Here is a 13,482-nt window from a genome sequence, read left to right on the forward strand (position 1 = left end):
GGACTGTCTATTAATTGCTCAAGACAGTGTACACGTGGAGTCCTGAGAAGACAGTGAATATCTGAAATTTCCCCCCAAAAAAGTGTACTTGACGTGTGGAAAGGCTGATAATCAGGAATTTTGTGTTTACCATTTTACATTTCTTATTTGTTCAGTGATTTTTAATATGTCAGTGTATCTGTCTTTTGAGAGATGCATATTGGAATTGATAACAGAAATACCGATCATCTGCTTGAAGGATTTCACCTTTCATGAATGCATGATGCAAAGTTCAAGAGAAGACCCAGAAGGCTGACTGCAAAAAAAAAAATCCAGCTGCCTCCAGTTAAAATGTTTGGTGTAAGTAAGGCAACAATATTCCACTTGTGTTGAGCCTTTGTGCTAACAGCAAAGCCTTCAACAGTGACTGCTACTGGAGAGCAAATGACTGGAGCGGGAGGGCTTTTCTGTGAGGCACCAGAGCACAGAGTATGTGTACGGTAAGCCAGACTTAGGAGTCAAAGGTGTTGAGACTGCTGGAGAGGACTGTCAGAGTGCTCAGCTCAGGACTCCGCCTGTGTAGAGCCTTGGCTGCTGGTTTTGATGCTGCTGTGACTTCATTTAGTACAGGTGAAAGACACCTTTTCTTGTCCTGCTGTAATGTCTGGGTGGAACAAACATGTTGTTTGTAGCCTACTAAGGACTTTCCAAAAGGCTTATTTTATCAGTGGTAAGGAGAAGGCTTCTGTCTGCATTAGGTAGATAACGCTGCTATTTGTCCCTGATGCTGCGGAGCAAAACTGTGTACCTCTGCTCTGTACCATTGCCTCTGAAAGTATTTTTGTCTGCTGAGCTTGTCTACAAGGAAAGGATCACTCCTTGCATGGAGAACTGGCAGCTGGCATTTCAGTTAGACCGTTGCCTTTGTTCCAGAGGAATGCAGCCCGTTGGTTTATGAAGACTAACGTGAATTCTGTGAGGTAGGGATCATGGTGGGGAATGATATAAAAAGCACTTAGCACCCCCAGTGTCTGCTGGAACTGCTAATGGAGAGAATGCGAGTACTTGCATTTGAAATATTTAACAGTGGGGGGCTGTGATGCTAAAGTAAAGCTCTATGTTAGGATATGAACTTGGAGCACAAACTGAAGAAGAATGCCTGTGCTGAAGCCTGCTAAAAGAATTCTAGTTGCAAGATTACTTCATCTGCTCTTACCAGGTATACTTGTATGACTCAGTAGCTTATCTCAGGTGTGTGGTTTTTGTTTTTAGTCTGGTAAGTGTTCCAAGTTTTTTTAATTAAGAAATTATTGAATGATGGGTTTCTTTACTGCCATATTGGCAGGTGCAAACTAAGTGAAAATAAGTGCAGTATGGATCTGTTCCTGCCCAGGTTTCGTTTGGTCCTGGTGACCTATGGATTAGGAGAGCTTTTTACTTTATTTTTTTTAAGACTTTTTTTTGTAGTAGTTCTGGTACTGCAGTCTGGTACTGCACTCAGGGGTGGGGGGGAGTCGTGTGCTGTTTTTTCTTAAGCATTTTCTTGAAGTACAGACCATGGTGGTCTTGGGTTGCCTCAATATGCAGTTTCTTGTCATCAAAATTAATCGCAATAGCGCTATATCATGTGTTCTATAAGACAAACAAACAACAAGGGTTTGTTTCTTACAGAGTGGGAATAATGGACTTCTATAAGGCTGTGAACAAAGCTGAAGAAGAGACCTCGTAATGTACATCTTTTTTTTTTTTTAAATTAGAACTTAATAGTGAATTGTAAGAAAGGTCCCCAAATCAAAATGTCTTTGGACATGGGTCATAAAGACCATCTGTTAATTGTAGCAGAGAAAAGTGATTCTGTGTATGGCAGTGTAGGTATACAAAGCAGGTAACTATTTGGGGGAATCTTACTCTGGCCCACGGATATTTTGTTTCATCTGCATCTTTGTCATTGAGCACTTGTATGAAGCATGTGGAGCTGCTAATGATGTGGAGAAATAGCCTCTTAGAAGAATGGCTAGGTGCACATAGTTAAAATTTTCTATCATAAAAGGAAGATGTTTCTTATATATGTGTAGGATGTTGTTTTTTTTTCTTTTTCCCCTCCCCAGTCACGTGTGTTCACAGATACTTCGTGTTTGAAGTGCTATTTTTAAAACCCATACTGTGTGAGCTAAATAACATCATTGCGTAGGGGGCAAGGGAGTCTTTAGAATATATATATATATATATTTTTATTTTCCCTTAGAAAAAAAGGTATGAAAACAGGCAGCTCTGTTTGTCTGCTGCTCCTGCAGCTCCATGTTCTGTGGTACTCTGCCCAGAGCTGGATGGGTGAGGCGCACACCCCATCTGCACACCTTTCCTCACCAGCTGCAGCAGTTCCTTCTTCCTCTCACCCTGTTAAAGTAATGATTTTCTTTCAAAACTCTACCATGTAATTCTTCTGTTTAGCTGCAGCCAGGTGAGTTCTCTCTCCTAGAGAGTTTATCCAGTGCACTTTGTAATACAAGATTCTATTCAAACATTGGTTTTGTATCAGAAAGCATTTGTATTTTAGTAAAATGAATTGTATTTAAAGTAACAGTTGCACACATGATAAAACTTCATAGATCCTTAACTAACTACTGTATCCAGCATGGTGTTTCATAACTATAGAACAAACACTATGAGAAAAGCACGTCACTTTTAAAGTGACTAATTCACATATAGGACCCTTAGCTTGCTTTTGTGATGTGAATGTATTCTTGAGAAGCAGAAAGTTTATCTTGCTCTAAAAAAACAAACAAAACTAAGTAACAACAGCAAAAGTACAACCTCTTAGGAAGGTTTGGGTTTGTTTGGAACTTTACATAAACAAAAAGTTGCAGTTGTCTCCTTTGTACTTAAAGGATCAATTCTTTATTATACGTAAGTATTTTGCTTAGTAATGCTTGAGTCTCTGTTTACCATAGTTTGTTAAATTGTTTATTCTTAATTGTTCACTAAGGACAGGAACTGAATAGTGTCTCAGACTGAAACACTAATAAAAATCACTTTTTTAAAAGATGCTATTAAGAAAAGTTAATTGAAAACTTTTCTGAATCTGCTACGCTGTCAACAGTCTCTTTAATCCACGCAATGTAATTGGATACTCTTGTATACACACCATACTTGCCTTTTTCAGCACAGCCCTCGCCCCAGCTTACAATGCCTAAAAGGAACCAGGTGTTGTGGTAAGGTACTACAAAAGGGCCGCCACTATCGCCCTTGCAGGCATCAGCAGCCTCAGTGGCGTACCCTGCGCAGAACATGTTATCGGTGAGGATTTTGTCTGTTGCCCGCTGACACGTGTCCATGCTTACAATGGGCAGCCTCACCTTCATCAGGAAGCGCAGGGTTGAACCCCTGTTGTGAGTGGCGCCCCAGCCGCTTACCATCCCTACGGTGCCTTCCTCGGACAGCAGTGCTGCCAGGTTAGGGCTGGGAAGGCAGATGGGAAGCACGTACTCGTTAAACACAACGTCACTGCTCAAGTACAGCAAGGCGATGTCACCATTGTAGTCATTTGAATCGTAATGTGGGTGAGTCCAGCTCCGTTCCACGCCAATCTTCTGTTCATGCAGTTCTCTGCGATACTTGTCAAAGTCACCTGTGGTCATGGAAAGTTAAAATGTGAAGTGAACTGTAAATGGCCTGTACTGCAGCTTCAGGGGCTAAAAGGAAGTTCAGTGGATTAATGCTTTGACCTTTTGGCCCAAGAAGCTACAGGTGAAAACCAGAGCAAGCTCTGTAAAATAACCTTTTATATTGCAGCTGTGATCCCGCAACTCAAACTTACCAGTTAGCTCTTTAGGGGCAAAACAGAGTTGTTGACTAGATAAATAACCATTTACAGAGAATAGGGATTCCTGTGTAGGGATTTAACCGTAAATCCTGTCAATGCCTTTTAGTAGGAACTGCATTTTGAACAGTTTGTCTAGCCTTGCAGTGGGACTCAGGAATATGACAAACATTAAGATGCAGTCAGGGATAAAGCTGAAGAATTGTTTCTTACCAGTTACCAATGTTGTATTCTGTTTGCTCTTGGTGCACATTTTGTTGCCTGAGGTTTCAAGCACAAGACTGTATTTATGGCAGCACTCCTACTGCAAGGGCTTCTACCTCCTGCTATTGCAACCTGTGCTGTAGTACATTACCAGGGTATAGGTGCTTTCTGCTCCAAGGTAGTTCTTGGCAATAAAAAGTGGGCATCTCATTAAGAAATTAATCTTAACGCTGACCTGAGAGTAGACCATCAGGCATCCTCCTTCCTTCTGAGAGGTGCCATGGTTCAGGCACCAAACGCAATGAGTTTGCAGAAATGGAAAACAGAAAAATGTAAATTTCTGCCATAAGGTGTCAAATTCTTGTGCAAACAAAAGGGAGTAGCTGTACACCTTTGCCTCCTTCTTGGCAACAGTCAAGTGTAGAGTAAATCCAAATCTGCGTGGGCAGCTCTGGTTGTTTCTCAACCAAACCTTGCTTACGTACAACGTAAAACGTATTTTAAGAGGTTATCTCTAGGTTTATAGAACATACAGTGCATGAGCAGTACTTACCCACAGTAACATGGTGTGGCCTAACGAGATCAAGGCAGTGAGCAGCTGTGACCACCCAGCGGCTGTTGATTAAGCTCCCTCCACAAAAACCGTTTCCTCCGCTATTTCGGATCAAAACCTGTATGGAAGAAGAGGAGCAAAGTGTTATTAATCAGTGCAGCTACAGTGCATCTAGTAAAGATGATGCCACTAAGACTAATAAATCAAAAAGCTGGAAAGAGCAGATGCTTAAAAATGACCTGAGCTCAAAAGAGTGAAGGAGGAGTAGACGGGCATTCATCTGTGGAAACAAGCAGCTGATTTTGTTTTGACATGTGGCTTCAAATTGGTTCAGGGGGAGGGGGAACTAACAAGGTGTATTCCATTGAGAGTTTGATTAAAAAAGACACCTGTGGTTGTCTTTATGAACAAGACATAGAAAAGGCTTTTTATTTTTCCTAGTTGTCAAATGGACATGGAAGCAAGAGTGGAGACAAAGAAAAATTTATTTTTCCTTTTACTAGTAATAAGCTTTGGAATACTAAGCAGAGAAGAAAATGAGACCTAAAAACCCAGCCACGCTGCTTGGTCTTAGTTTGTCTATGCAGAATGCTACATGCTTTCAGTGCCTCAAGTAATCCCTGCTATTTCACATTGTTAAACCGAGCAAAAATCTTAAATCGGTACTGTGCAGCTCCAGTGAACATAATCATCAAATGTTAGAAAAAGCAGCAGCAGTCCGGTCTAGTGCCTAGCGTAACGTCATGTTTTACGTGTGCCATATGGACTTAATTCCGGGTGCTTGTAATGCTGCTAATTCTGACCAGTAGTGCTAGAGTAAAACACTGAAAAGTAGCAAAAGAAAACAACCTGGAAAATTCAGTCTTCGGAGATAAATAGCAAGAATGAAAAGTGTTTGAAAGATCCTTTTTAAGAAGAGTGTCCTTCACCTTGAACCTATTATTGGTCCACCTGTAAAACACCTCCGGATGGGTGGAAGGGGAAAAGCATCAAGTTAAAGCAATAAAACTGATTGACAGAACCCTGAGGTGTTTTTTACATCAGTATGTTAACCTTCTAAGCAGAAGCCCTAATAAAGTATACTGAAGGAATTGAGACAATATAAATAAGCAAAAATTAGTAATAACGAAGGATATTAAAAAAGCAGAGTAGTGGAAATAAGGGGAACACTTAAGCCAAGTTCCCCGATTTGTCACATGCCACTTGCCTTCAGTTTGGAGCCCTCAATTTTACCTTCTTACCTGTAACAAATATGAAAAGCTCAGTACACGAGGCTCACCTGGTGACAGAAAACTTTTGTGAACATACCATCAGCCATTCCAAAAGGAGTCAAGCATCAAGAGCCTCAGAAACAAAGAATCTGAATAACAGAGCAAGATCTGATTTATTTAGTTAAGAGTGTATTAAGCTCTGAACACAGAAGTGCAGAAGACAAGGCTGGGGACAAGGGAGAATGATGAAGATGACAACTCAAATGTATACGCTCAAAAAAAACTGCAGAGGCTTGAGATCTTACCTCTGTAGGTAACATACTTTTCTATTAAAAAAACACACAGATGCTTATAATGATTGGTGAAACCTGCAACAGATGGTCCCCACAATAAAGAAAGCAAAAGTTTTGGTATTTATTACCTGCCAGGGGCAATGTCCGCGATGACACAACGTTCCTCCACTTATCCTGGAGCCGTTGTGCTCTGAGGTAGAGCTGCTGTTTGGCTGGTTGTGCTGAGCCTCGCCTGAAGCGTTTGTGGCGTCCCTGCTCTCATTAAGCCCATCACACATGGTCTGAATTGCCCCGGTTTCGTTTTGGCCCATGCTCTGCCCTGTTTGGTTCTGCCCAGAAGCATTTTGCACTGTTTCTTCCTGCCTGGCAGCAGCTGCTGTGGTCTCATTGTGCTGTGCAGGGCCCTGGGGCAGCTCACTCCACCGCAGCCCAGGCCTGGCTGGCCCCTCTGTGGCTGCGTGCTCAGGGGCAGCACCCTCCTGCCCCAGCTGCTTCTGGATGCCTGAGTCCACCGGTGTCTTGGTGCAGCTGGAAGCATCTACTCCCACCTCCTTTGGTCCAGCAGTATCCTCCGTAATTGTGCTTTGCTCAGACGCATCCTTTAATGTTTCGTTTTCCCTGGCAGCGCTTAGCTCCATCTCAGAGTGTTTGGCTGTGCCTGCCATGCTCTCATTCCATGTGGCCACATCGATCCTGCTCTCGCTCAGCTCCCTTGGGATCCTTGCTTGCCCCAGAGCCTCCTCTCGCATGGCATGCCTGGCTTTAATCAGGCCACACGGAAAGGGTCCTGGAGGGAGCAAAAAAGAGCTTTGAGCTTAGGCTGCTTGGTGTGGTGTCACACAAAAGCAGTACTACTCCTGTCCGAGAAAAAATCAAACTGTTAACAGCCCAGAAACAACACGGATGCCTTGATGTCAAGCCCCTGTCCCTCAATCACCCGATCAAGGTGCATCAATTAATTAGTGAAAATCCTAGCACATGGCCAGGCCTCTTCTGAGCTACTGGCATCAGCCCCAGCTGGTACCACAGCGCCGCCTGCCAAGCGGACAGAATGGGAGCCCACAGCGCCCGATGCAACACGCCGTGCTGGTGCACAAACAGACTGGGGAAGAGCCCACGCTGCGGTCGGGTCCCTTCTCAGGAAGCTGAAGGGTGGCGTCGGCACGCAGGGAAATGGCTCTGATGCTATGCTGCCTCCAGACCGTGCTGCCCATGGGCCCCTGCTTGCTCAGAGGGGCACTGCGTTAGAGAAAAACCTAAAGTGCACCTTAATGCTAAAGGTAAATAAAACTGACATCTTCTATGCGTTAAAGCAGCTCCTCAGTGTGTAGCTCTTCTACAGCTAGTGAAAAGAAGAAGAAAAGGCAGCGCCTGCCAATCTGTGCCTTACCTAACGCAACTGAGCTGATCACACCTCACCTGCTTGCACGCACCTCTTCCCGTCCTCGTGCAGGGCGTAGTCCTTTGTGCAGGAGCATTCCACATGGAAGGAGCGACTGCTGTCCCTGCAGTACTGCCAGCACCCACCGTTCTTATACCAGCACTCGAACTTTTCTGTGAAGGAGACAGGCGGCCGCTGGGTTAGTGCTGCCAACAAAGCCTGAGCAGCTCGCAGCTGCTAGCAGTAGGCAAGAACTGTGTCAGACTGTGGGGAAAAAACTGCTGAAAACTGGAATGGAAACAGCAGGAACTACTCAGAGGCCCAGAAAAAAACAACACGCTGATCTATGTAGTAAAACTAGCACGTTGCCATACATCTACTTTAGTTCTCCTGTTTGTACCATTTTATTGTTTATTTGCCTGCTTTGTTCTGAGGCCACAGCTGAGCTCTAGGCCTTTCTGCCTGTAAAGCAGGAGCAGTAACATGCCTGGAGGACCCCACGCTTCTACCTGCATCCACTTTTGATCCTTCTACAAACCTTTCCTACTGTATCATAGCAGTTTTAAAGATCTGAGTATTTTGTTGGGAAGCCAGGTGTTGGGGAAAACTTATTTATGACTTGTAGTTTCCACTTATGTGATTTCATGCTTCAGTCATTTGCAGACTGGCCATAGCATTTCAGAGGACCATGAATCTGGTAAGAGACATGTGACTTTTCTATTTCATTCCTCATCATTCTCACATTACAACATAAATACAGAATTTATTTTCTTTGTCTTGTTGTTCTTTACAACAAGCTTTGGCTAATTTGTCCGATGGATTTACTCAATAAAATTAAAAAGAGAACAGAGCTTCACCATGAAATATGGGGCCTCACCATGAAAGTACAGGCTTCTATGGAGTTGCTGAATTTGTTACCACTGTAAAGTGATAAAAAATAACTAATTCCCTGCCCTTTCTTGAAGGAAGACAGGAGATAGACGTGTGCTTTCCTCTAGGCTTGCAAAGATCAGCAAGAGCCCAGAGCTGCAGCTGCTGTGTGGCACAGGCTGTGCCACCCTCCTCTGCACAACACAGCTAGAAGCAGCTACACAGAGTTGTGACTCCCTTTCTAGGATTGTGTTGTCCCAGTGCCATGTCCAAAACCACCATTCTAACGTGTTAATCTTAAACAGCAGACCAGAGATGTATGGGACACATGAAGTCAACACTGATAATCTCAGTGAAAAGCCTGTGCAAAGGTTCAGCTCAAGTGTCCAAGGAGCAAATCCCAGCCTTAACCCTTCCTTCACAAAGAATGTCAAAGTTGGTGTTCCTGTACTCACCTACTTCACAGTTGTCTCCTCCAAATTTTGGGGGGCAGATGCAGAAGTAATTGTAGTGTCGTATTTTGCAGACTCCACCATTCTTACAGGGATTTGTACTACATGGATTTAAACCTAAGAAGAAGAAACAAGCCACAGCGTAATTCCAGGAATTACGAGAAGTCTGGTTTTGAACTTCCACATAATTCTTTGTATTTAGAAGGAACACAATAAAGGGATTTTTTAAAAAATTCCTTTTATACCTACCTTTGTAATTGAACCAAAACTCCATCTGCAAGAAAAAATCACAAATAATATTAAAAATAAATAAATAAAACCCAGTCATTAAATGGCCATACTGGCTACTTGTCATTTAGAAAACAGTCTATCTAGGGTGCACGATAAGATTTTGATTAGAACAATTAAATATATTCCTGAAGCAGATCTCTTGCTCAACCCCATGCAGCTCTCTTTAGGTCAGCCACAGAATGCATAAACTGGATTGTACTGGGATGAAAATCAAACAAAGCTTAGACCCATAAATCCTCCAGCCAGTGAAAGGTCTGTGCCACCATCCTAGTAGTTTGAAGTGTACCCCCTGCACCTTCTACCCAAAACGTGCCCGTGCAAGGCCCTCAGCATCAACTGCTTCACTCTTAAGAGCCATTTCTACTGCACAGTACTACCTACTAAGTAGATGCCACCTAAGTAACTCAGGGTACAGAGGAATCAGGCACCTCTACTTAAAACTGCAGTTCCAACTCCTGCTTCAGCAGAAAGGTCCCCAGCACAAGGCCTGGAGCCCCACCTCCCAGCTGGGTGCTAGGAGGCCATGAGACCAAGGTGTTCCTCCCATGTATTTGGGCGGATCTGATGATCATGATCAAGCAGGTGCCCTCTGAAAATACCAGAATCATGTTCGTGGACTGAGGCTCTCAATAAAGTAAGTTTTGTATACTTAAAAGGAATTGTGTTAACATTTATCTAACAGCCTGATAATTACAGCACTTGCTTAGAAAGCAAGATCGCACAGACTGCCTTGATATGTCCTGACTACAAAGCTGCAGAATCCATAGGGACCAACCTGCCAGAGCCAGGCCATAGGCTGCAGCAGCTTGGCAGGGATTGCTGCTGGTGCCTGTCAGAGCTAGGTTTCCCAAGGTGGCTCCCAAGTGAGTGTCTCTGCCTGCTTGCAGCTGTAGGCTTGCCAGGATCTGGCAAGAGCAAGAATTCCAGTCTGAAGCAGCAGCTTTTCCAGCTCTTCAGTGCACGGATCTTCCAAGGTCCTTGTCAGAGGCACCTGCCCAGAAAGGGTAGGTGAAAAAGAAAGGGTGCCCCTGGGCACCCTATACCCAGAAAGCAGCCCAGGCTCCTGGCAGTGTTCTGGACAGTCCTGTAGACTGGATGCCTGAAGCCAAGCGCTGCAACGTGTGAACTCCTTTAAGCAAAGAGCTGCTGAGAAAGCCTCTCTGTTCAACAGTGCAGACATCGGTTAAATGTGCTGGTTAACTGGGGGCAGTAAGAGTGAAGCAATTAATGCCATTTTAACTTTTGCAAGACACAAAAATTACCTCTTTCTGAACAAGATTGAGGCAAATGGACCATGTAGTCCCAGAGTAAACCAGCGTTATGTTGTAACGACAATGTGCACACTGCAAATTCATCAGGAATATCTACTCCACTTCCCATACACCTTCCACCTCAGCCCAACTTACTTCCACACATTTTCTGCATTGTGGTTTTATAGCTAATTATATAGTGGGAACTTTGAGTAATACACAAAAATAAAAAGGATAAAATATTTTTTCCTATTGGTAAGTCAGTTGCAGTTAGAGTGCATGGTTTATCTTTTGGTGGAATCTTGTTGAGGGCAATTCCTTGTATCTCACCATTAATTTCCTCACCGTTTTCTCCTGTGAATGGAAGATCTCCTTAGCCTCCTCAAACGAACACTTTTCCTCATTGCATTCTCTCTCCAAGTTCCCTGGACGAATCTCTTCCAGAAAATAGTTAGCACGCTTCTGGACTTTCAGCACCTCATGTGCTTTGTCTCTTGTCATGAACACTAGAAAAATGAAATCAAACAGTTAATGACCGGAAGACCACAAACCTGTATCGCTACACTAACAGCCATGCATGCTTTCAGTTAGACAAACAAAATATAGGAAAAGAAAGCGCAAGCTATGTAAACAGCACAACAGAAAATAAAATTAGTCTGTGTCCTAACCAAAGGCAATAGTAGTTTAAGCTTTATTTTAATGGATTTAAAAGATTCAGCTCATTTAAAAGAACCAGACTTTGATGTTTTTTGCCTTTTTTTTTTTTTTTTTTTTAAACTGTGCCAATCACAGGCACTGTAACTGAAGATTTACGAAGTGAAATAATACTAAATATTCTTAGCTTGCTTTCTCTGTGGAAAGGGCTTAACAACTTTATATAAGACTATCCCTAAAATCTCTTGCTATATTAAAGATTTGATCACCCTCATAAGGAAAAACAAACAAACAAACAAACCACAAAGCCTATTATTGTGTTTCAACTTAGGTAATTTGCAAGTCTGTGGCAGTCAAGCTGTGGCTGTCAGCGTGCCCTGTCACAGCACCAGCAGCACTGGCTGTGTCTCAGGAAGAGACCCAATTGCAGAGCAGCTTCTGTTAATTCAGAAACTTCACACCTCTGTGCCACTTGTTGGAGGGATGCCCAGCTCTGGGCAATGCCATTTAGAAGCAAGAACCTCCTGGTTCACTACTGAGACTTGAAGACTAGCACAGGAATATTTTTTCCCCACAGGACTCCTGAGTATTGCAGCTTCTTTGGAGGCTGACTGTATTTTTCTGCCTAACTCTTTCCTGATTCACAGTGACTATTAGTTGCCTAGCTGTGTGTGCATGTGGAAATAAAGTTGAAAGCAGAAATTTGGTTTCTATTCAATGTCACCTTTTTCAGATGTTCAGTAACGGAGACTTTCCAGGTAGCTACTGTGGAGACAATAATACAGATGTGGACACAGTAATAGAGATGCCACTCCTTCATTAAAATAAATACATAAAGTGTCAGTTTTGTACTTGTATTCAGTTCATTTCCACTTCACAAAGCTATCTGCTGCAATGGCTCAACAGCTATTAGTGCCAACAAATTAAGCAAAGAGTGGCCAGAAGAGGGAACGCAGCAGTAAGGTCCTCCCCGTGTATCTCCTGCTGCTGCTACCAAGCCTTTGTGAGTGCATCTTGAGCTGAAGCACGGTGACCCCAGGACTGTCCAGCCAGGATGCTCTGAAGCAAAGTGAGGGCTCGTGCAGCCCTTGTGGACGTACTGATACCAGGTGCCATCTCAAATACCTCCAGACAGTTGCATGTGGTGACTGAATTGAGCCCTGAGTCACTACATAGGGTAGAAGGAGATTTTTGTCTTTCTGTTAGATGTACAGAAGTAGGCATCTATATCTAAAACCCATCCATCTATGAAAAAACATGAAAAATTGATGGTAAGAAATGTTTTAAGAAGTTCATTCTCTGACAACGAGCCCACTTTTGCAGATGGACCATAAGTTCACACATTTCTTTGCAGTTGCAGGATCAGTATTTACAGCAACGACTGAAACTCTAGAATAATATCAAATTGCTTCATTTCTAGGCATCTAGAAACTGTCCACAATAACTCTTAGCTGAGAAAAGCTTTGGACAGATCCTGATGTCCAGTAAAGGCATAGTTGACTTTCACCTGGATCAGTGAAATCACCTTTTATCACCCTTTGAGTACTGCAGTAATCTTTAAGGGATCTGCCAATTTTAAGTACCACCACATAGAGGATATGCCTGTTGTAAAGCCCTCTGACTTGCAGATACCACTTCTACTGGTATCTTCTTCTGCTCCTCCTCCCTCAGCAAGGACGGTTATAACAACCTGTGAGATCCTGCCCATTCTCACATGTGCTCTAAAAGCTCTCTGAAACCATTTCCAAATCTTTTATAACTGTAGTAAAATTGACATTCGTCCGAGAACACATGTTGAAAAATGCCTAATTTTAGCTTCCCAAATTTAAAAACATTGCCATGCAAATAATAATTCAGATTTTGGTTCCAACACCACAAAAGGATACAGGAAAAACAAGATAGTGGTCTAAGAAGGAAGTTATGAAAGGCTGATTTCTCTCAGAAATACACACAAGCACTCGTTTTTCTTTGACGTATTTCAAGAAGTGTTTCTTGAACCTGTAGGACCCTGTGCTGAGATTCTCACAAGAAATCAATGAGGTTAAAAATGTAATTCAGAAGCACCTACCTGAATATGGACAGCTGCTGTTGACAGAGCACATTAATAGCAGAAACATCACAAGCGAGGAACTGCTCTCCATTTTACTGAGCATTCGGGAAACTCTGACTTTCCTTCAGAGGGGAAAGGTGAATGAAATTGGTATATGGTCACAAAACCAGCAAGGGGGGATCAGACTGCAGACAAGACAAAGACAAAATGAAGCGCAAGCAAGAGGGCAAGAGAAGGGAGAAAGAGGGGAGAAAGAAAGCAAATTCTACTGAGCTCATTGCGATGGGATTTCCATTGTTCTCTAACACCGATGTTGCACACTCCAACAGGAATCCCAACAGTTTGCAAGGCAAAATGCACAGATTGACCCAGCCCAGGAAGTGGCATAAGGTCTGATCCAAAGCCCGCAGAAGAAATACAAAAGCTGCGATGCACACGGCAGGCTTGGATCAGGCCCAAGCTGAGCAGAAGCCA

At 43.2% G+C, this 13,482-nt stretch overlaps 1 protein-coding gene across 1 annotated transcript; it reads right to left on the reverse strand.

Moving 5' to 3' along the window:
- Positions 1-2,694: 2,694 nt before the first annotated feature.
- LOC116492472 (coagulation factor X-like) lies at positions 2,695-10,837 on the reverse strand. The gene is made up of 7 exons (XM_032193241.1): positions 10,650-10,837; positions 9,013-9,037; positions 8,767-8,880; positions 7,480-7,614; positions 6,189-6,847; positions 4,557-4,674; positions 2,695-3,607 (listed from the first exon to the last, which is right to left on the reverse strand). The coding sequence occupies exons 1-7, from the start codon at positions 10,803-10,805 to the stop codon at positions 3,030-3,032; spliced, it is 1,785 nt and encodes a 594-aa protein (XP_032049132.1). The 5' UTR covers positions 10,806-10,837; the 3' UTR covers positions 2,695-3,029.
- Positions 10,838-13,482: the final 2,645 nt, after the last annotated feature.

The sequence above is a fragment of the Aythya fuligula genome, chromosome 9 (genome assembly GCF_009819795.1).
Source record: "Aythya fuligula isolate bAytFul2 chromosome 9, bAytFul2.pri, whole genome shotgun sequence".
Lineage (NCBI taxonomy): Eukaryota > Metazoa > Chordata > Aves > Anseriformes > Anatidae > Aythya > Aythya fuligula.

Coding starts and splice junctions, on each gene's coding strand:
- LOC116492472 (XM_032193241.1), bottom strand. CDS start 10,805: ATGACAAGAGACAAAGCACATGAGGTGCTGAAAGTCCAGAAGCGTGCT. Junction 4,675..6,188: donor GCGGACATTGCCCCTGGCAG/GTAATAAATACC, acceptor TCTTCCATACAG/GTTTTGATCCGAAATAGCGG. Junction 3,608..4,556: donor GCCACACCATGTTACTGTGG/GTAAGTACTGCT, acceptor CCATGACCACAG/GTGACTTTGACAAGTATCGC.